The sequence below is a fragment of the Scedosporium apiospermum genome (assembly GCF_000732125.1).
Source record: "Scedosporium apiospermum strain IHEM 14462 chromosome Unknown SEQ_SAPIO_0121, whole genome shotgun sequence".
Lineage (NCBI taxonomy): Eukaryota > Fungi > Ascomycota > Sordariomycetes > Microascales > Microascaceae > Scedosporium > Scedosporium apiospermum.
Window position 1 is genome coordinate 96,981 of NW_015971822.1, and position 23,674 is coordinate 120,654.

Here is a 23,674-nt window from a genome sequence, read left to right on the forward strand (position 1 = left end):
CGAATCGATCAGCCATTCATTCTATTGAGCCTCCGCGCCTTCCTCCATCAATCGTTCCCTAATCCCACAAGTCGCCACAGGAAGGAAAAAAACTATTTATTGGCACTTTTCTCGCTCCCTCTTCTCTTCCTCCCCCTGCATCCCCCCAAACCTCGTTCTAGAGCCATCATCCATCACCCAAGCATTCTTCCCAGCGTACCACTCGATTAGCGTCTTGGTTTGCGCATCCGCATCTCTCATGAGTGCAAGGACTGAATGGCTGACTAGGACCAAAATAGGTCAGTTCGCCGATTCGAGCGAAATATAGCGATTATTCCATCGAATACCTAGAAGTTGTCATCATGGAGACCATCCAAACCCATCCCTCGAATGCCGCCCAAGCCAAGGGTTTTATGGAACCCGGCTCGTTTGCCTTTCCCAATAGCCAGCATGCTCTGAATGGGACCACACCAGACGTCAAGCCTAATGGCCAGGTGCCCGCTGTCAATGGAAGTCAACCTGCGAACGGAACCGGGGTGACTCCCGCTACTCCTGCTGCCACGCCCGCGACCAACCCTGGCGCCAGCGGCCTGACTCCCACTCTTCAGTATGTATAACTCGTAAATGTTTTTGTCGGGCACTTGCGCCCAATTCCAAGTGTTATATAGCTTGGTGCTTACAAGAATCAACCAAAAGAAACATCGTGGCGACTGTCAACCTCGATTGCAGACTGTAAGTTTTGTTGCCCTTGGCGACTCGAGGAGACTGACCCTCGTCTGACACATTTCTGTCTCCAGGGATCTTAAGACCATTGCCCTGCATGCTCGAAATGCAGAGTACAACCCAAAGGTACAGCACACCTGATTCTGCGAATCATGCATGCTGTCCATGGCTTGTGCAGTTTTGCTAACCTGAATTACTTTACAGCGTTTCGCTGCTGTCATCATGCGAATTCGTGAGCCCAAGACAACCGCTCTGATCTTCGCCTCTGGCAAGATGGTAGTCACTGGTGCCAAGTCTGAGGATGACTCGAAGCTTGCTAGCCGCAAGTACGCGCGTATCATCCAGAAGCTCGGCTTCAACTCGAAGTTCACGGACTTCAAGATCCAGAACATTGTCGGCTCGTGCGACATCAAGTTCCCCATTAGGCTCGAGGGTCTTGCGTCGCGCCACCACAATTTCAGCTCCTATGAGCCTGAGTTGTTCCCTGGTCTCATCTACCGAATGATTAAGGTTAGTTGCCTCCGAGATTGTGACGGGTTGCTCCGACGTCTTCAACAATGACAGCAAATCACTAACCTACTCTCTTTCTAGCCTAAAATTGTGCTTCTCATTTTCGTCAGCGGCAAGATCGTTCTTACTGGTGCCAAGGTCCGTGAGGAGATCTATCAAGCTTTCGAGATGATTTACCCTGTGCTTCAAGGTATGTTCGCGCCTCTCGCGTTTTTGTCATGTCCACTTGCCACAATGAACAGGCCTGCTAACCGCCATCCAGACTTCCGCAAGGTCTAAACTCTCAACGAGAACAAGATCGACGGAACGTCCACCGAGCCAACTTTCACTCGACTCGAGCGATTACACACACCCTCTCTCTCGAGACGAGGACAGAGCCTCGTATTCGACGATTACTCCGACTCCAGCATTTGTTTTTTGTACAATTAGATTCATCATTACGATACCACGACTGCGTTGTGAGCCTCATTTACCGTTCCGGGGCGACCCGAGTTAGGCGAATGAGTTGCGACATTTGTAACAACTTCGCGTTCCCTCCATCCCAAAAAAAACTCTTTTCATGCATTGCAACGGCGTTGGCAAAGGAGGTGGTTACCCCAATCAAGGTCGGAAACTTGTTTGAGGGTCGGTATTATTGCCAAAAGATTTTCTTTTTTTTCCTCATCTTTTTTGCGCTCTCGTTTCCTCGCGTTTAATTTTTTTTTCTCTGGTTCCGGCGGAAAAAATAAGAGATTTGTCTTTCCCACGGCAATGCATAGATTGCTCGTGTCTTGGTCGATTGCATTTTTTTCTCTCTCACAACGTCGACCTAGTCGCAAACCCTAATGAGTGTCATGAAGGGAGCAGACTTGAGGATACAGAAATGGACGTATGAGGAGGAGGAGGCGCGTTACTGCATTTGAGCGGTAGAGAAGAAGCAGAAGTCAATGGCGCAGGGCCCTGGAGTGGCGGGCATGCAGCCTACGGCAGCGCAGCGCTTAAACGCGCATGGTCTGTGGAACAAGGAGCAGGAAAGTCATCGTTTGAGCGGCACAGGCTGGTTATCTTTATCAGTTCTAATTAACGAACTCGTATCAGCCTAGCGTGGACTGGAATTGGCAGACCCGAGGCTCGTCCTTGAAGTGTCAGTAGGTAGCTGAATGACGATTATTACTGCTCTCAATTTCGATTCTCTGGAGTGTTTAGATGGTGAATCTCTTGATCGAGAATGAACGACGCGAACGCCAATTCGCGCCCTTTGGGAAGTCTCCGATGCGGAGCGGGATCTCTTTTGACCCCACGCAAGGTCCCCTAATGGAGTCTAGTGCGCTAGATTGCGCCAGATCACTTCGCTTTGCTTCGGGCCGGTCTCGCCTCCAGGGGAGGTTGAAGAGGGGTTCTCGCGTCTTCTTATGTCCTGTTGACGGCGATCCTATCATATATTACTGTCTGATTGCTTTCGATGTACTGACAACCTCCAAAATCTTCCTCTCTCAACTCTCTCTCTATCTAACTCCTCCATCCATCATCATTCCAACGAAAAAAAGAGCCAAGACGAAGGATGGCTAACGAAGGCACATCGGCCCCAACGCCGGGCTACACCCCACCATCCTCCATCATCATCATCGGAAGCGGCGTCTTCGGGCTCAGCACAGCCCAGGCTCTAACCCAACGCCCCGCCTTCGCCTCGACGACGATAACGCTCGTCGACCGCATCACTTCCAAGAAGGAAGGGGACCTACCGAGCGGAGATGCGGCGAGCATGGATTCCTCGCGAATCGTGCGAGCGGACTACGCTGATGGGCTGTACGCGCGGCTAGCAGCCGAGGCGCAAGAGGTCTGGAGGCAGCAAGGAGCCGGAGAACTCGGTGGTGAAGGGCGGTATTCCGAGAGTGGGTTGCTAGTCGTTGGGGAGGAAGGAAATGAGGAGGGGATGGGCTACGTGAAGGGCAGCTTTGCGAACGTGTTGGATATTGCGCGGGAGAAGGGTTATGAGGATAAGATTGTGGAGGTGGGGTCGGCGGAGAAGTTGAAGGAGTTGTTGGGGACGGGGGAGGGGGAGAAGGTTGGGGATTGGGGGTATTTGAATCGGACGTCGGGGTGGGCGGATGCGGCGAGAGGGGTGGAGTGGTTGCTTGGGAAGGTGAAGGCGACTGGAAGGGTACAGTTTGTTAACGGGACGGTGGAGAGGTTGGTGAGGGATGATGAGAAGGGAGTGGTTAAGGGGGTTAGGCTTAGCGATGGGAGGACGCTTGAGGCTGAGTTGGTTGTTGTCGCTGCTGGGGCTTGGACGGGGACGCTGGTTGATCTGAAGGGTCTCGCTACAGCTACGGGGCAGGTTCTCGCGTATTTGGATTTGAGCGAGGAGGAGCAGGAGAAGCTTGGGAATATGCCTGTTGTGTTGAACCTTTGCTCCGGGCTGTTCATCATTCCGCCTAGGAATCGGGTGCTAAAGGCGGCGAGGCACGCCTATGGGTATCTTAACCCCGTCGATATACCTGCGGAGAACCTACTGCCCAAGAATGTCCCCAACGGCTCTGGAAGCACGGATGCGACCAGCACGACAATACGAGTATCTGCACCGAAAACGCTCGTCGATTCCCCTTCGCTCGGCCTTCCGCTCGAAGCTGAGCTCGACCTCCGCCGCGCGCTGAAGCAGTTCATCCCCATAAAGGCTATCCACGACAGGCCGTTTACAGCCTCCAGGATCTGCTGGTACTCCGACACGCCTGATGGAGACTTCCTAGTCGACTATCATCCATCGTGGAAGGGCGTCTTCGTGGCGACGGGCGACAGCGGACATGGGTACAAGTTCCTCCCGGTGCTGGGCGAGAAGATTGTTGACTGTATTGCGGGCGAGGGATCTGAGGCCGTGAGGGAGAAGTGGAGGTGGAAGGAGGGTGGTAAGATTTCCGTTGTGGATGGCATTGATGCTGTTGTTACGGAGGATGGAAGTCGAGGCGGGAGTCCGGGGATGCTGTTGGATCGCGAGTTGGAGAGGAGGGCATAGTTGTTAAGCTCGATCTATGCTCGGGAAGAAGAAGAATGCATGATGCTTATATATTGGATAGAATATTTATGAATTACATCGCTGAGATACTGTCTTAAAAGGGCTTAAAGCCAGAGAAGGAAAAGAGTCAGAAATTGGTTTGCTCTTTCCAAGCGCTCGAATGGTCATGATGCCATTGGAGCCTTGGTGAGTGCTACTTGGTCAGAAATCTGTAGCTGGTTGCCGCGAATAAAGTTCAACGCTTCACTGTTCCATCAACTGCTCCATCAATGAAATAAACTACCAAGAATGATTTGTGAGAACTCCTGATTCTCCATGTTTGGCGAGGAGGTTAAGCCTTATATCCTGTGTATGTAGATACTGAGCTGTATTCCTTTAACCGTGATGCGAGCTTGCCCCCAGTGAGCACGGACCACATTTGCACCACATGCTGGCTTTCGACTCGGCGACATCCATTCCATCAATCCTCCCTCCATCTCTAATTTCAGCGTTCAAACTCTCCTGTCACCGAAGACAACAAAGGAGAAAATAGAAATGTCCTTCCGAAAGCGTCCTGAAGACGGCTTCCCGACCGACTCGAAGCTCCAAAAACCCTCCCGAAAATCGGCCTTCGAGAAACAAAAAGCCGAAGCCGAAGCCAAGCGCGCCCGCGAAGCCGCCGAGACCGCAGCCGTATTCGAGGACTTTGTCAAGAGCTTCGACCACAATTCCGGCGACGATGATGACTCCGTGGGTGGGAGGTTCCAACGGCATTCGAGAGGCGGCGCGTTCGGCGGCGGTGGCCGGCCGGGTGCTGGGAAGCCGCCGACGGTAGGAGGCGGAGCCGCGGGGAGAAGACATTTTGTGCAGTCCGGGTCTGGGCTAAAGAGTGGGCCAGGTTCTCTGGGACCGGCGCCTACGGGGTTTGGGAAGAAGAGGGCTTTTGAGGCATTTCAGAAGGATGCGCCTAGAGCCTGGGAGAAGGGCGATAGAGGGGTATTAGGGTACGAGGAAGAAGGCACGGCCCCTACGAAGTCTATCGCGCGGGCGTTTAACGCTAGCGATGAGGAGGAGGAGACGGAGGGAAGCTCAAGGAGGGAGGAGGAGTTGGTGGCGAAGCCGACTTTACAGCTTTCGCAGCTGCCTCCGGGGATCTCGCCCGCGGCCATCAAGGCTTTGATACCCGGGAGTCTTGCTGTGGAAGGCGTGAAGATATTGCCTGGTACGGCAAAAAATGCTACGGAAAGGAAGGCTACCGTCGCCATCGTTACGCTGTCGCAGGAGACGCCCGCGGCGGAAATCGATGCCGTGGTTAGCCAGCTCCAAAATCGGTACCTGGGCTTTGGCTACTATCTTTCGATCCACCGTCATCTGTCCTCAGCAGTGGCTGCTTCGACGGCGACTTCTTTAATGAATACGACTACGTCCTCGTCCCAACCGTTTGGTGCGAAACTCATCTCCCAAGGGAACAACTCATCTCACCACGGTGGATTCCATCATCGCGGGTTTGCGCCACCCACGTCTTACGGCCCGCCAAGCTCGATTAACCGAAGCAATCTCATGCACGTTCCCGTCCAGCCACCTCAGGATATAAAAACGGTACAAATGATCAACATGGTGATAGAGGGACTCCTTGAACACGGCCCGGAGTTTGAGGCGCTGCTAATGTCGCGCCCGGATGTACAGCGGGAGGAGAAGTGGGCTTGGCTCTGGAACGCTCGGGGAGAGGCCGGCGTGTGGTATAGGTGGAAGCTGTGGCAAGTCGTGACGGGTTCGGCATCAGTTCCGAGACGACAGAAATACTACCCTATTTTCGAGGACAGCCATGCGTGGAAAGAGCCAGCCAAGGGGCTGCCGTTCGAGTATACTATCGAGATTGACGAGCTCGCGTCTGATCCCGACTACCATTCTACAGACGATGAAGGCTGGGAAAATGATGGGAACCGGGATGGGCCGGGGAATGAGGTCGAGAAGACATTTCTCAACCCGTTAGAAAAGGCGAGGCTCGCGCACTTGCTATCACGGTTACCGACAACGCTATCAAGAATACGAAAAGGAGATGTTGCGAGAATCACGGCATTCGCAATCACACATGCGAGTCGGGGAGCAGATGAGGTGGTGGACATGATAGTCTCTAACATAGACAAGCCGTTCGCCACCACGAGGGCGAACCCTCAACGGAAAAATGGCGGCAGAGAGAGGGACTCCAGTCCCGAGGCCGAGGACAGCAAGGGTGGGAATGAAGGGAACGACGACAGCGGAGCTAAGCTCGTCGGCCTCTACGCAATCAGCGACATCTTGTCATCCTCGTCCACAAGCGGCGTGCGTCACGCGTGGAGATTCCGGCAACTTTTCGAGACGGCTCTCAGGGAACGCAACACATTCGAGAAGCTGGGCATGATGGCGCACAAGAACGGATGGGGTCGGCTGAGGGCGGACAAGTGGAAGCGCAGCGTCAGCTTGATTCTCAACCTTTGGGAGGGCTGGTGCGTATTCACGGCCGATAGCCAAGAGTTGTTCGTGCGCAACTTTGAGGACCCGCCTGAGCTAAGGAACCTACAGGAGGTCGAAACTACTGAGTCTAAGCAAGGCAAATGGAAACCGGTTGAAGCGTCTAACAAGTCTACGGAGACGACGGCGCCGTTGCCGCTCGGCAAAGAAGCGGACGAGGACGTCGAGGGTGAGCCGATGGAAGAGGATGATGATGTACAGGGTGAACCTATGGGCGACGATGACGACGTGGAAGGAGAGCCTATGGGTGACGATGATGTGGAAGGCGAACCAATGGCCGAAGACGATGTTGAGGGCGAACCTATGAGCGAAGAGGACGTAGAGGGTGTACCGATGGAAGAAGACGATGTGGCCGGCGAACCTACAGAAACTCAGGGCTCCAAGCCGATGGATGCGCAGGAAGAGGAGCGTGCAGCTGTTGGGTCACTCCAGCTATCGTCGAAACCAACGGCTCGGACGGCGAGAAATCGAATAAAAGCCGTGGACATGTTTGCAGATTCGGGCGAGTCGGATTAGTTGGAACGGACTTGGCGGAGCCCAAAAAAAGAAAAAGAAAAAAAAAAAAAATACCAGCTGTGCAGGAGGGTCTGAACACAGTCGTGCCGCGTCCGCGTCTGGTACCTCGTACTTGGTGAGGGGTTGACATGACATATAGTATTGTGATGGAGGGCACCCGCGGGTGGAAACGTGGGGAGACCCCCAGTTCGAGGCTCCCAGTTTACTCGGGCTAAACTAAGACGAGGCATGGTAGAGGCAGGCATGTCCTGGATCGGGGGTGTTTAGGTAGTCATAATTTGGGACTGTTAAGATGGTTCTGGACTTGGGCCTCTATTCTTCAATGTAAAGAGTGGTTTCCTCGATGCTGCCAAGATTCTTTTTTAGCTTGGGGATACCATACCCAACGCCTAGATATTCTCTCGATCCAGCCATTGTCGATCGATCTCTACTAATTATCATGGGGGGAGCTTCACATGAGCTTTCGGATGACAATCAACCCACAGGGCATGCGTCTTTCTGTGAAGCGCTGATCGCACGCAGGACCCCGGGACCATTCTACCGGATTCATGTCCGTTTCTGGCATTAATATCGAAGTGTGTTGCACCGCATGTCATCCACAAAGTCGCATCTCCGCGCCTTGTTAAGACAGGCCCTTCTTCCCACAGGTTATACTGGAGTGAATTACTTTATATCCCTCCTCCCATAAACAACATCTATGGAGAGGGTGGAAGTAAAAAACATTGATCCGGCCTTGTTTCTGTACATTTCACCAATATTAACCAAATTATGCGTGACCATACAGCCGTGACGTACCAAGAAAGTTCCACCTGTACAAACAAAAGTCAGACGTCGTGGTGGACTTGTAGATCTGACTAACACGGCTCATTGGAGGATTGAGCCAAGGCCCAAGGCACAGGGAAGGAACGCCCCGTTGGAAGTCCGACCAATGAAAACTTGCTCATCATGGGTGGGCTGGTTTTGGGGGTGTGGGAAAAGCTTTTCCGATCCCGCACAGAGCACATGCCTAAACAGTGCCGCTACGACATGTTTCGTTGTACCCATCACCCGGATGTCTCCACTACGAATTGCTGCTCTACTACCGTGTTGGGAATAGGAAGGAGAGGAGAGGGGGACAGAATCGAGCCATTGTGATGTTGACGGATGGCGTCGCATCTTGGATTTTTGAGGGGAGCGTGATTGTGCCTTCTTCGGGGTTAATGTCATTGGGGGGCCAGCTTGACATGATGCCTCTTCGCTGCAGCTCTTGACAGCTTGGCTTGACAGAAGACGAGAACTACACTACAGAGATGCAACCAACTGGAAACAGCGAATGGGAGATGCGCTAATGTCGAATACCGAGATATGCAGTCAGAGGAAGGAAGATTGGAACTTGGCATGCAACGGGAAGACCAACAATTGGAAGCGAGTTTCTCGTTCGTCGTATTAGTGAAGGAACATGGGAGGTTATCTGTGCTAAGTTCTCGCTCGTACCGCTATCTCTATCGTTCGGGGCTTCAGGTGCTCCAAGTCATCGGCCGGGCAAGTACGACCGCCGACCGGCAGTGATCAATTGACAAGTCTGAGCTCCCTCCGGTCCTTCCTTCTCTCAATGATAGTAGCTTCAAGTTACACCCCCACCCAAAAATCGTAGACCAGGCAGGAGAGGGGGACCAAGCAATCTCAGGTCTCGCGAGAACGTGATAAACTTGGTGGCACCTTTCAGGCGCAGACGCGGGCTTCTTTCCGTTGCCATCTAGTGCGGGTCGCCCAGACCGATCCAGACCACCTAGTATCAGGTCCAGCGAAGTAGTGGACGAAGTAGTTTCCTTGTTCGTACTTCGCCTGGCAGTCTCCAAGTCCCCAAGCCGCCCCCAAGGTCCCCTCTCTTTCCCCCCCAAAACATTACTAACACCCACCCCACTATGGTGAACAAATTTGAGCAAGAGTCCTCCAACGTCGGACAATAGCGGGCCCTGTCCGTCACTTCTCCTGTTAATATTAGAGTACCCGCGACCGCATTCGCTTTCCGTCCGGTTCATTACTTTGTTGATTGTATTTCGAGACTTGCCAGTTCCAGACTTGGAATCTCGACCTGTCTTTGGTGTCAAATAAATCGGCGACGTCAAAGTCTGGACACCGCATCCTTTGTCTGACCCAGCAATCGAGTTGCTTCATTAAGTGGTTCTTCCTGTGGGACCACCACAACCGCGTCTTTCGCCTCTTCTACGCACTCTTCCGCAAAGTTACCGTTTTCGGTTCGCTTTCCTTCGCATGTAGTGGTCATCGTGCAGGCGAAAACGTGGGTGAGCACATTATCCTACTTCGACACACCCGGTTGGATTTGCATTTGCGCAAGTTTTCTCCATCCGCCTCCAATTCCTCCACCACTCCACTGCTTCCATAGTTCGACTAGCTTTGCCTCGCGCGTTACCCTCCTCCTGCGACTATCATATTCTCTTCTCTCGCAACAGAGCATCCAACGTTCCTTTGCCTTGCCAGGATTGGACAGGCGGGGCTCCAGCTCTGATCTAGCCCTCCCTCCTAGCACGTCTTGCCTTGTTCCCCTCTCTTGATTGCTTGGCCTTGCGCCTTTCACAGGGTTTGGGATTGCAGAACAGAGAGACATCGAACGAAGGTACCTCCAGTCTTCCTTTTTCCTTTGGTCTCGGTACCTTCTTGACCGCTTGATGTCTTGCCCTTGTGAGGCGCCAGGTGAAGTCGGAAACTAGACGTGCCGATCCGATTTCCGGGCTCCGGGAGCTGCCTCCCGTGTACACGTATTCCGCCGGATACGCCGTTGCGGTTGCCTACGTGTCGCCGAAACCTTCTGGGACGTCATCCGTTCGCTTCGTTGTCCGACATCCGACACATGTAGCTGAAAGCTGCGGAGGACCGTCTTATCTACAAAATGCCCATCATTAATGGTCAAAAGATGGCCTGGTGAGTCGCTATCCACAAGTGCTCCTTTAGCCCGTTGCCCCCATCCATGGACTTCCTTCAATCTCTTTACCGCACCGCAGCTACCTCCCCCCTCTCGTCGGCCTTCTAGGCATAGTCGTGCTTCTCTACTCCACCCCTCACCACCAATTCTTCGTCTCTCGAGGCGCCTCTCGATAGCTCGTCCCGGCACTTGCAAGAAAGTCACCCAGCTCTCAGTGGCGATGCCAAGTGGCGTTACGCTTGAAAGGGTTTTCTCGAATCCGCCCTCCATATGCTAACCTCTATGCCCCCGAAGCGAGCCATGCATCCGCGGCCATCGTTCTACGAAATGTAATCATGCAAACGAACGTCTCATGGTGCCTGTCCGGAAACCTGGCAGGCCCCTGAGCTTATGTCCTCACCCTCCCTCTCGTCAGTGCGGTTGCGCCGGTGGCGTGACCGCAGCTATCCCTCGCAAACAGCAATGTCGATGCGGCGCGTCCAAACCACCTGCCTCGAAAGGAGGTAGCGCCTCTCCTAAAATCAAATCGTCACCCCCGGGCGAGACCCCTCCGAAGTCGCCGGCAAAGACCACCTCAGGCTCGGGATCCTTCCGCGTTCAGAAGCCTCCGAAGCCGCAGAGTCGAAAGGCATCGATAGACCCCTCGACTCTCAACCGAATAGACCTCAGCCAGGTCAACATTATGCCTTCCCTAGACACCAGAAGCCCATCACAAACTCCAAACAGGACCCCGGTGATGCAAACGATACCGAACTTGTCGAATGGCCATTACGGGCAAATACACCATCCCGGCCAGGGCGCCATGAATCACATAATGTACCCGATCTTCCCCCACCAGATGCCGCCTCCAGGATCAAACCACAACATGGCGCCAATACATGCGGAGGTCCACTCGGGTACTATATCAAGCGAGTCGTTCCTCGCAGGCCAAACTCCCCATACACCGATTTCTGAGGGCAGGAATAACCATCTAGCAACGTTACACAGGAGGGCGGGCTCGGGTACGAACAACGATGTGATGCCGAAGAAGGGGTCCTGCTGTGGATCTGCTTCCTCAACTCCCCAGCCAGCGTCGATGCAACCTGTCGAGGCCACTCATGTGCCACAACCAAGTCCCGGAATGGTGATGCCGGGAGTCGGTCCCCAGGGCCAACCGTTCGCGCACTTTTACCCTCATCCAACAGTATTTACGTACCCACCCCACTACGGATCATATCTCCAGCCCTTGCTGCCTGAACTATGGAAGCAGGCAATGGATTCTATGATGGCGCAAGGACTAGGCAGTCCGAACCCAATGGGACCGCCAAATATCGGCTACATGACTAGCCCTGCTCCTAGCACGCCTACTATTGGAACCTCCCACGTTTGTACCTGCGGAGATGGTTGCCAGTGTATTGGATGTGCTGCCCATCCATACAATGACGCAACTCAAAACTACGTCCGATCGGCTTGGAATCTGATGATGGAAGATTCTTGGGCTAATGGCATGAGCTCACCCATAGCTACGCAGGCTCCCCAAGCCCCGCAACCTCTACCCCAGGTCGGAGAACTTCCCCATACAAATGGCAGACACCCTAGCCCTCTTGGTAACACTAAGACGGAGAGTAGCTGTTGCGGCAACGGTCATGCGAATGGTTCTTCATCTGCAAGTCCGGTTCTCGCTGCCCATCATGTTGAAGGGCTCAACGGGAATGGAAACACGTCGGTGGCCGGGCCGACGTCGTCAACTTCAACTGCGGCCACAGGACCAGGCACCGTCACCTCTCCCAAGGCCTCGCCAACGCCCCAAACCCCATCAGATACGGCATCTGGGACAAGCGACGAAATCCTCTCCGCGAACGACTTCTTCTTTGTTACATATCCTCTCACTGACACTTGTGTTGGAGATACTGCATCGTGTCCCTGTGGCGACGATTGCCAGTGTCTAGGGTGCGTAGTGCATGGTAATAATCCCATGCCAGACTCGTCGGCGCCATCGGGTACATGAACAGAGAATTTTCCTTCATATTTTCCTCTCTTTCTTTCTTCTTTGGATGGATAGGTGGGTGGGTGGAATGGAGTTTTCTCTGCCTTGGGATATTTGGCAACACCTTCTGTAAGAGTAAAACTGGTCGTAATAACGAATGTCCCCCAAACATTTCGTGTACGGAAAGCGGCCGTTGTATGCTTCATTTTTACTCACTATGACTTGGATGACGTTCTTGCTTCATGAAAAAAGAGATACCCACTATTAGGAGATTCCTTGGGAGCTTGTCAGGAAATCATTGGGAGAAATGGGAGGGATCAATAGCATAGTTTGCGTTTTATGGGTACTCGGCAAGGGCTATTGGGGCAGGCATGAGCATATAGAGGTTCTACGAGCCCAGAAACGATATTTCTTTAGGAAAATCTGTACTCAAATTACATACAAGTATATATTCTCCATACGGCCTTGCTCTAGGCGAGGCCGAAGCTGCTGATAATCATTCTAGGAGTGGTGTTGAATTCGAGGGATATATTGCTATACGCGATCTAACCTAGGTATTCATTTATCAAGGCATATCTCTATAATAGATGTATATCCCCAAGCACCATCTCATAACTTGTGTCACTCCCTCACCTTCCAATCTCTGGACAAATTCCAGACTGAAAAGAAAAAGAAAAAAAAAGAGAGAGAAAAATAAAACACACAAAATTGATTCCTATTCGCCCAAACAGTATATCTCCAGAAATACATTCATTTCTACCAATATTGATGGAATCGTCTCGCCGCCAAGGTCGGTCATCGACCGACAGCTTCAGTCCAAGGCATGGCAGCACGCGACCAGGGTCCAGATCCAGATCACCGAGACCCCACCGCCACCGAGAGCAAAGAACGCGGCGGTCGCCGGAGCGAAGCGCTCGGCAGAGTTCTTACCGCGATGAGAGGCGACGAAGCGAGGAACGTCACAAGCGGAAGAGGTCCCCCCGGGGAGGCGACGAGGATCGTCGCCGTCATCGGAAGAGGCTAGACGAAGAGCAGTCGGGGGATGTGAAGTTACCGTTCGGGGCGCGGAGATTAGTCAAGGGAGATTTCGATGGGTTCAGGCCGCTGCTGGGGTATTATCTCCGGATACAGAAGCAGAGGGATGCGAGGGAGATGGGGGAGAGGGAGTTGAGGGGGCGGTGGAAGAGTTTTTTGGGGAAGTGGAATAAGGGGGAGTTGGCGGAGGGGTGGTATGATCCGGGGATTTTTGAGGTTGCGAAGGAGGCGGAGGCAGGGTATGGAGATGAGGGGGAGGAGGAGGAGCGAGTTACTGAGTCTAGGAGAGAGGGTCGTCATCGTAGGAGGGACGAGGACGACCGACGGAGGGCAGAGGATGACAGTGTCGAGAGACGCGTGGAGGAGGAAGACGGAGACTCGAATTCAGATTCGGATATCGGGCCCGCTTTACCGCCTTCATACTACCGTTCCGGTGCGAGACATACAGCGGCGACGCCGCACCTCGAAGACCTTAAGATCCGAGACGAGCTAGCAGCCGAAGAATCAGCCCAAGAGCGCGCTGACCGCATATCCTCCATCCGCCACGCGCGCAAACTCGACCGGCGCGAACAAAAAGAGCGCCTCGAAGAACTCGTCCCGCGCGCCGACCCGGGGAGCCGCGAACGGCAGCTCGAGAAGAAGCGCGAGACGAACGAGAAGATGAAGCAGTTCAGGGAGAGGTCGCCCGGAGTTGGGGAGGTGGACGAGGGGACATTGATGGGGGCTGGCGGGGAGGATTCGTTGGAGGCGGCGAAGAAGGAGAAGGAGGTTCGGGAGAGGAAGAAGTCGGAGAGGGAGGCGAGGCGGGAGGAGATTTGGAGGGCGAGGATGGCGGAGCGGGAGGAGAGGGTTAGGGAGTATAGGGAGAGGGAGGAGGGGACTATTGAGATGTTGAAGGAGTTGGCGAGGAGTTCAGGGAGGTCCGCTCTTTGAGGGTGAGGGTAGATAGTGGGCTAACGTTGGTAGAGGTGACGCCTACGCCTTTTGGAGGGTCTATGGAAGAGGGAGGAAATCCGAGGAGCATCAAGGATAGTAGCATCGATCACACTGCTCTATGTAACGGAGACACCAATCCATTATAGCTATTACTCGTTCTATTTTATGTGGGCGCTTAACAAGCATGGTACTAGGCGCATCGCAATGGTTCGGGATCAAATCAGTGTTCTATCAATGACTTCAGACTGGCTTGATGCTAAAACCGCTCTTCAATTTTTGTACCCCACTTAAAAAAAAAAATACTCAAATCCACATCATAAATTTCACATCTTCATACACTCCTTCAATCTCATCAAGGAGAAAGTGATCTCGTTTCGAATAAGAGTAAATCGAATTTTGTCCAATTACCACTTACGCGCCACTGTTCATCACATTCCACTCATCTCAAAACCCCTCCCTCAAAATGGAGACGGACCTCGACCTCTCAACGGGCGACCTCTTCGCCGAACCAGAAAACTATTACCCACCCACCCCACCTCCCAAAGTCGAATCCTACACCCTCGAGACAGGCCAAGAGCTCACTCTGCACCTCGTGGGCCACTCGCCTTTAGAAGCGCACCACCTATGGAATGGTGCGCGCATAGTATCCAAGTACTTCGAGGCCACCCCGTCCCTCGTGCGCGGGCGGACGGTGCTCGAGCTCGGTGCGGGCGCGGGGTTACCATCGCTTGTATGCGGAGTGCTAGGATGTTCGCGGGCGGTGGTGACAGATTATCCCGATGTGGACCTGGTGAAGACGATGCAGAAGAACGTGGATGAGATGGAGGAGGTGGTGGAGAGTGCGAAGGGGAGGGTGAGGGTGAAGGGGTATATCTGGGGGAGGGACGTCGAACCGTTACTGGAAGAGTTGGAGGAGAAGGATAGGAAGGGGTTTGATGTGTTGATTTTGGCGGATTTGCTGTTTAGGCACTCGGAGCATGGGAATATGGTTAAGAGTATTCAGAAGGCGTTGAAGAGGGCGAGGGGGAGCGTGGCGTATGTGGTGTTTACGTCGTACAGGCCTTGGTTGAAGGAGAAGGATTTGGCGTTTTTCGATACCGCGAGGGAGGCGGGGTTTGTTGTCGAGAAGGTCTTGGAGAGGAAGTTGGATAAGCCGTTGTTTGAGGGGGATCCGGGCGATTTGGATGTGCAGAAGACGGTGACGGGGTGGTCGGTGAAGTGGCCCGAAGAGGCGTGGGAGGTATAGAGCTTGGGGGGTATGGCGTTATGTGGTGAAGGGGAATCTGAGGAAACGAGCTACTGGATGCATTGCCATGGATGGTTACGAGATATGGATAACGTGGGGAAATTAAAAGTTTGGCCTCGGTTTCTTGGATGTCGCTGCGGTGATGATGGAGCCGCGAGCGAGGATGCGCATGTATCTGGTGGTTGTAACAATGCTCCTCAAGCAGCAGGGTATTTTACACCCTTCTAGCTTTGACACCTGCTGTGTCCGTCTCTTTCTTTTACGTCTCTATCTTCCTCGTATATCGGAAAAAAGAGGTACTTGAATCCAGGGCTAGAGGAGGCTGTCTGTATACGGCAGCGCGGAGGCAGGTTGGAGAAGCCTAGCATGCAAATGAAGAACACGGCTTCAATTGACCATTAGAAGGTGGTATAATGCAGAGCCAGCTGTCGGATTAAAGTAGATTGATCCGCAAGGAATCTTGAGATACTCTCTGATCAGTTATCTGTCGACCTTGACTCTATGGCACTGATGAACCTTGGACAGACGGACAGTCCCAGTCTCTCCGACTATCACAATTGACGATTGGCGATTGACGCAACACTGGACCTATTCAACTCAACCCAAAATTTTCCTGAGATTTCGTTGTCTTTTCACACGAAATGCCGTAGGACTGCTCAAGGCTCATTTCAAGCTAGGTGAGAGCTACCTAATTCTCACATACTTTCCTGAATACATTATACTCGACAAAGAGAGGCAACTGAACCGTAACACGCACCTTCCACAGTCGAGATCTTCGTCAAAGCCAAACAAGGAAACTCCGAAGGAGCCAACCCGTCCCCGCCCCCGTGGAAGGAAAAATTGAATCAAAGGCAAAGAAGCATTGCTGATCTTCAAAATTTCGGCCGGATCAGGAACCCGAAGCAAACCGTCGTCCGCTCTCCCACTCCCACCCGCTTCCTACAACCAAAATCGGATGACACCACCGTTAATCCCACCCATCAGGGCCTACCAAAATCCGGCGTGTGGAGAAACAAAAAAGGTCAGCTCGTACAACCAAGAGCGCTTTCAGCTCGGGGAAGCCTCCTCACTTACCACGTTCTAGCTGTTCTAGCCTCCGATTAGCTGCACTACAACGTTGCATACCGGGTCCCACTGATTCCAGAGAACCATCACGACCTGATTTTATCTTCTTGGGCTTCTCCGCAAGAGAATAAGGATTTCCGCGAGAAAGCTTCCGAGAACCAAGGGGAATAATAAAAAAAGAAGAAAAGGAAAGGAAAAGGAAATAATCTACAACTCACGAGCTTTTACGAAGTTACGAACCCACCTCCAAATAAACCAAAACCCCCGCCTGCATCCCCACAATGGCGGTAACCACCGACACCCCCCTCCGCGCCCAACTCGAGCGCGATGGCTTCGTCGTCATCAAATCCATCCTCGACCCTTCAACCCTCGCCGCCCTGCAAGCCGCAAGCGCCCGCTCAACGGATCTCGCCCGCGCCGGCAACTGGCCGCACGTCCGCATCGTTGGCAAGCAATTCCCGCCCTGGGACCCCACACAGGCCACGGGCGGCATCTGGGGCGTGCAGCACCTGATGAACCCGGCCCTACCGGACAGTAAGATCTTCACGGAACTCTACTTCTCGGACGCCATCCTGGGCATCATCAAGGATCTTCTGGAGTGCTCGGGCGAGGAGGACCTCGTCATGGAGCTGTTCAACATGCTCGTTCGCCCCGAGAAGGACTTTGAGCTAAGGTGGCATAGGGATGATATCCCGCCCGAGGCGACGGACGAGGAGGAGCTGAAGAGGTTGGAGGAGCCGGCGTGGCATGCGCAGTATAATCTGGCCTTGTATGATGATGAGAGCTTGATTGTCGTGCCGGGGTCGCATAGAAGAGCGAGGACGGAGACGGAGAGGAATGCGGGGCCGTATGAAAAGGGGTTGCCCGATGAGCTGAGGGTGAAGTTGGGACCTGGAGATATCGTGTTTTACGATAATAACATCTTGCACAGGGGTTCTTATGATTCGTCGAAGGAGAGGATGACCTTGCATGGGAGTGTGGGCCACGTCAAGGGTAAGGCGTTGAGGGCGAGGAATGTGTTGCAGCATGGGGTGGGGAGCTGGGTGAATAATTGCAAGTTTGGAGAGTTGGATGAGGGTCTGCGGGCGAGGGCGGAGGGTATGAGGGCCAGGCTGGTCAAGATGGGGTTGGATGAGGGGAGCAAGGATCTGGGGTACTCCCAGGAGGGCTAACTTTACTTCTGAACGGGACCTCAGGGACGGAGAGCTGCTCCATGCGGGGATGCTACATTATCATCTCTCTCTCATAAGGCTCTCGTCTCATCGATATAGAAGAGCCCCCCAATGATGTTATGCCGCTGCAATGAAGACATTTCCTAATCAGGTTTACGGAGGGAGGGAGGGAGGGAGGTAGGAGGAAGGGCTGGGACTAGGGATGTAAGCCCTTCAGTATGCTTTAGCCTAGCCATTACAAAAAAGACTATTTGCACTCTAGAAAGGGCGGTGAAGTCAGTCGTATCAGAAACGGAGTTACTACATCTCACCCTCGCATGAATAACATCTCATTGCAACTAACCCGCGATACGGCACATCGAGTTCATAATACTGACCAGGGTGGGCAAATACAAGGATGTGTGGCTCATGGCCCAATGTACCATGATATACTACCACTCGAGGGAGCGTGAGAATGGCAATCACGAAATGATACCGTCCGTCGTAAGGTGAGCGCATATCTTCATGCCTCGCGTGCCCCCGGCTCCATCAGGCACAATGCAATCAAACAAACCCATGAGAGTTTGCAACGGGCTCCCCGCATAGAGCGCGCTTCAGAGATCGTGAATAACATTCGCCACTCGACTCGTGACCTCCCTAAGGTGGTCCTCAGGAGGGCGGTTCACAATCTACAGGCCTATGGCGCCGAAGCTCAGAGAGGGGTGAAGGAGATGAACCTGTATATGAGCTTCGGCACTTGGGGATGGCGTCTCAACCCTGCCAGAACTCATGAGGAAGCTGTTGTCAAGTTCCAGCTCCAACAGGTTAAAAGGAGGAGGAAGGAGGGGGAAGTCTGACCCCAAATGAAGGAGCCTTGCGCTCCGGGGCACTTATACATCTTCAGATTCCGTGACGAGGGCCCCCTCCCTCGGGATGAGGTTGGGCTCTCCCTATCATCAGGCTATTTGCGAGAACGGGCAGCGAGCGGGGCCATGGGTGCTGTTGAGGAAGAAGGTAATTAATAGGGCGGGAAAAATGAGAGATCTCAAGTCAATGCCCTCACTACGTTCAATGGGGAGGAACGCGGTGGTGCTTTAGCGGGATTTGGGGATAGGGGATATACTCTAGGACGGAGCAGAACATCCAATGGAGTGGAATGGATATCAAAGGTTTCAACGTGCTCGGAGACTAAACAATCATCCGCTGGATATTCGTTTGCCATCGATCCACCCGCCACTCGGCAGCCGTCCTCCGCACCATTTATAACCTCATCATTAGATTGGCCAAATCGCAGGCTTCTTCTTGTCGCCCTTCGTTTCCGAGCGGGGAAGGGAAGAACGATGGTATCGTCTTCAAGGGGGGACGGCGAAGATTGATCTAGAAAGGCTTCCAGAATGCGTACTTTTCGCGCGGAGTGGTGGGATGAAAGTGAATTAATAAACGATGCACGGAAGAAAACGAAACGGAACTTTCTCGATCGACATCTTTTGTCCCCCAGGATGGGCAATGAAGCGGGCAGAATACCAATCAGGCCTCGGTACCAGAGCGCCATGTTTTCCCTCTCCTTCCCGAGATAATCTGAGATAAAGCTCCTGAACCTCTTCTCGAAAAACTCCCGGTGGAAGATAGATATGATGGAGGGGGTCCGTTGAGAGACCCATCGTCTCGAAAGTCTTGCTTCCCATTGATGCATTTCTGGACTTCTCGCCGAGTGCCTCGGGTACGTACCGGAAGATTGGGAACAGTGATCAAGTGATCATGGGTGAGGTCGAGCGCAAAAAGAGATCAGTGGTTCTCCCGTTTCCAGGTTTGGACGGCGGCCCTTAGTTCTGTCAGCGCACACATAACGCATAAATGGAAAGGGAAAGCCGAGAGAAAATAAGAGACAGGATCCCCAACAATATTTGATCGCGGAAAGTGGAGAAGACTTGGAGGAGAATCGCGAGGTGAAGCCTGGTGCTGTCATTGTCGTCCAGAACAGTCCAGTGAGCATGTGCTTCCCCAATTAGCCCCCAGACCAGCCCTTGGTGTTCCTCCGTCTTAAAACAGCGACTTCCTCAGCATTTCGGAGCCGAGTGCAATCCTCAATCGCTGTCCTTCATATCTAGAAGAGCTCGCCGACCTCAATGCAAAACAGCAGCAAACAGTACCAAGTTATTCGTACACTCCGACATTACAATATACTAGTGTACACTACTTCGTACTCGGTCGAATGCATGCACGAAGTACTTGTACTCAACGCGATGCCCCACAGGGGTTTCTCGCCCTTAAACTTTCTGGGAAGGTGTGGGGTTTTAGGGACGGCTTGGGGCTAGAAATGGGTCGTCGGTTACCCCACGAGCCTGGAACAATTGGAAAGTATAATTCCAATTGTACTTCCTACTTCGTACCTCATACGAAGTACACTACTTCCTTCATCTTGGATCCCAGGAAGGTACGAGAAAGACTTCGTACTCTATCGTCCGACGCCTGATCCTTCCTTGCTTCTTAACTCCGCCTGCTTCATCCTGGACCCCATCTATCCGAGAATGTCTGCGGTCTAGGCTTGTGATGCTGCACGTGAAAACTTCTGCACGACGCGTTGGTTTATCTCGCAAGATCGATCAGACGAGTTGCACCCTGACTCGGTCGAGGGAAGGTGCCCCCGCGTTCTCAACTGGTTTCGGTTTTCGGAGGAAAGAGCAATTCATCATCGGCTTGAGGTTCCGAGCCGTGTCGACTTGGTTTGGAAAGCTTAGAGAGCGACAGCCGGACATCCTGTAATAACTATAACCATCCTCTGAGATCTATTGATCTAAGCTTATTCTGGATCTCTTGTTACGACATACACATCTGGACAATATTGACTGGGGAAGCCCGCCCTTGCGTCCGCCAGCTTTTGATCTTTTTTTCCTCTTTTTTTCGTGATCGTCCCTCGGCTAGACGCACACACGGAATCCTCCAACAAGGCTCTCCCTGTCTGTGTGCCTTAAACCCAATCCCAAACCAGCTCTTCCCCCTCACCACGCTAAAATATGTCAAAGGTCGTCGGCCCACGAAGGGTCAAGCTGTATTTAGTGGATCTGGGGCTGTTGGTAATCACTGCTGCAGGCTGCAGGTCGCAGATTGACGGGTCTTGTGGTCGGCAACAGCTCTCCATCCAGCCGAGTGGTTATGAGCATCAGCCCAGTGGTGGGATTTAAGCTAACTCCAGCTCGGCGGCGGCTCTCTCATCGTTGATCCATTATTACCTTTGTATACTCAGCGTGCTTGGGTCGGCTGTTTCCCCATTTTACACGTGTCGACCTCGGTGTCATGCAACTCCATTGGGGACGAACGGAATTTCCAGCTCGGCTCCTTGGACGCAATGGCACCTCAAGCGACTAGGGTACCCTCTTTGTCCAGGCCCCAGGGTACCTACGCCAGGAATCACTGGCAGCCTTCGTAATCTGCCAGGCAATACACGAGTACCAGATCCCGCGGCGCATTCAACGTTCGACTGCCGCTGAAGATTGGCCACGTTTGCAAGGGAAAAGCTGCACTGACTGCCTCGCTCGAAGCTGTCAGAGTCAGTCCACCACCCACAAACTCTAATGCGTTGGTAATAGAGTCCGCCACATGAGGAGTTATTATGCAAGTACGTATGTACTGTACAAACCTGTGCTACGGTGTGGGTGTGGCTACTGGTCAAGAGAGCCCCCGATCGTACCGATCTTTCCGTTCTTGCCGCGAAAGAGCATTTAGATTCCTCGTCGCCCTCCAGGGCTCCGACAATTGGGAAAGCAAGGGTGGTAAAAGTACACGGCGCAGGGGGGGAGGGTTCAGATGCTTTCAAAGGAGTGAAAAAAGGACAACAAAAGCGAGGAAGGGGGGGAGAGGGAAAGGGAAAAAAGTAGAGTTCCTGCCTGGTTGGGTGTAGTTGACTTGCTCGCTCTCTCGCTCTCTCGCTCGCTCCTCCATCCTCTCATTCCATCAAACGGCACCTCGGAACTATACCTGATTGGCCTCATCCCCGCCCGCGCCCCTCCCTTCCCCCACATGCAACCCCGTTTTATTTTATGAAAATCTGATTTCTCCGCACTCGCATTGGAGATGAACCCCATGGGGCTCCACGGTCATTTTACGCCTGAATGAGCCGTGTATCGGATACCTCTCTCCACACATCCACACACGCTACAACTTGACTAGCAACCTCCACTGCTGACCTCGAGACTACTTTAGCTGTGCGACACTGCCTGCTGATTCTGCATCTCCTCTGCACCATAGATCTCTCCTTACCCCTAAAATCCCCCGAGGCGAGACGTTCATCGGACTTCCTCGTTCTAAACCCCTTCCTGCTCTTCGTACATGTACTTCCTGCACCATTCTTCGCTTCGATCTCATCTTCTCCTCTCCCCCGGATTTCCCGTTTCTGTTCTCCACATGTAACCTGGAGCTGTCCTCCAAGCTGGTGGCATCCCACAAGAGCCTTACGTCAAGCCCTATACAGGTATACGTGTGAGAGAGTGTGTGAGAGTGGGAGAGAGCGCGGCAGACCCTCCGGATTTATACCTCAAACTTGTGGAGGTGGTGGTGACCCTTGCTTAGGTACCCTTTTGGTGGCTCGGGCGGCGAGGCTGGGCTCGAGAGGCAACTTTTACTCTAACTCGCGGCTACTCCCACTGAGTTGGAGCTTGCCCTGTCACTCTCACTTTCTCCGCTCCCACTGTCCTCGCTTTGGTGACTTTCTCTTCCCCTTCCCCATCTCTCTCCGTCTACTGATTCCCCGCCTTTCACTTTCTCACCCCCCCTACTGATGCTCCTTTTTTTTTTTCTTCTTCTGTTTTTCCCCCCTCTACTATCACCATTTATCCAAGTTGGTTTTCGTTATTGTACTCATACCCTTGCATGCCGTAACTCTTCTCACATGGGTGATTGAGCCTGTCCCCCTCTTCACGCCTCACAAATTTGAGGTGGAAAAATTTTCGGGCGATTGATTCGAGGAACACCGTTTCCCGTCACTTGACACCAGCGACACCTAACATCCACGAGCTCAAACGACGGGTTTTGACCTCGAGGTTCCAAGCGATTTTGTCTTGACGAGAGAGGTTCATCTCCGAAACCGATTCCATATCCCGACCTCTGAGAACTTCATCGACGCCCGCCTCACGTCTTTCAACCCGCGCTTGCCCAAGCTCCTGTCGTTGGTTATTGTCGGGCTTAGCTAGCCGATAGAGCACGTCCAGTCTACCGCTCGCCAGACCGCCCTTCTCCCGCCAACAAGGAGAGGAGGGGGGGATTGAGGGGTATCAGGAGGGAATCAAGCATATTCCCTTTCCCCCCCGGATTCTCTATCGTGCAGACGGCATTCATCCTTCATAACCCATATTCACCCCACAAACTCCTCATTCTACTACGACCACCACCCACGCCCTATTTCCCCTCTTACACGCCGTCAGCCACAGTCTCTTTGACCTTCCCCCCACCCCTGTGTGTCGTCACTGTGTGACTGTGACTTTTTTGCTTCAGCACTAATTCTACCTAATGATGCCACTCCAGTCCATAGAAGGCTCAACTCCACTTATGGCGCCCATCCTCCCAGTTTCCGCCCCGATGCATCATCCGGTAACCTCCAATGGCTCTATCACAGCTACTCCCGTCTCAGCCGGCACAGACGAGAATGGTGAAAGCCGACATCTTAAGCCAAAAACCCTGCCCTGCAAATATTGCAACAAGCGCTTCAGGTGAGGACAACTGTGAATTCCCGTCAGCACATTCGCTCAGGCTCGTTCGACACTTTACTGACCCATCAACTTCATCGACTTAGGCGTGTAGAGCACGTTCAGAGGCATGAGAGGACTCATACTAAGGAGAAGCCTTTCGCATGCGCTTGGGACGGTTGTGGAAAAACCTTTGGTAGACGGTGAGTGCTACTCATATTTCTTTCATGCTGTGGCCCTTTTGGGATAACCTTTGATTTATCATGTGCCGACCCGGAACCCGGACACTCACACACGCATCTGTCGCCCACTCATTAAGTCCGCCCTACACCTCTCACTACCACTACTTCTTACACATTTCCCCGTGCGCTCAATTTCCGCCCTTTCCTTGCTAGTTCACTTCCTTTTCCCCCTCGTCCCATCCACCATCCATCACTTTTGTAGCCCAATATAAATTCATCCTCGTG

At 53.0% G+C, this 23,674-nt stretch overlaps 1 protein-coding gene and 5 pseudogenes across 1 annotated transcript; all 6 read left to right on the forward strand.

Annotated features, from left to right (window-relative positions):
* Positions 1–341: 341 nt before the first annotated feature.
* SAPIO_CDS8115 (uncharacterized protein) lies at positions 342–1,491 on the forward strand (the record flags this gene model as incomplete). Its single annotated transcript, XM_016789823.1, has 6 exons — positions 342–586; positions 676–711; positions 777–828; positions 907–1,212; positions 1,294–1,402; positions 1,475–1,491. The coding sequence occupies 6 exons, from the start codon at positions 342–344 to the stop codon at positions 1,489–1,491; spliced, it is 765 nt and encodes a 254-aa protein (XP_016640086.1).
* Positions 1,492–2,752: 1,261 nt separating this feature from the next.
* Positions 2,753–4,201, forward strand: SAPIO_CDS8116 (annotated as a pseudogene; the record flags this gene model as incomplete).
* Positions 4,202–4,735: 534 nt separating this feature from the next.
* On the forward strand, positions 4,736–7,207 carry SAPIO_CDS8117 (annotated as a pseudogene; the record flags this gene model as incomplete).
* Positions 7,208–12,864: 5,657 nt separating this feature from the next.
* SAPIO_CDS8118 lies at positions 12,865–14,064 on the forward strand (annotated as a pseudogene; the record flags this gene model as incomplete).
* A 466-nt stretch (positions 14,065–14,530) lies between these two features.
* SAPIO_CDS8119 lies at positions 14,531–15,313 on the forward strand (annotated as a pseudogene; the record flags this gene model as incomplete).
* A 1,346-nt stretch (positions 15,314–16,659) lies between these two features.
* On the forward strand, positions 16,660–17,550 carry SAPIO_CDS8120 (annotated as a pseudogene; the record flags this gene model as incomplete).
* Between the last annotated feature and the right edge of the window lie 6,124 nt (positions 17,551–23,674).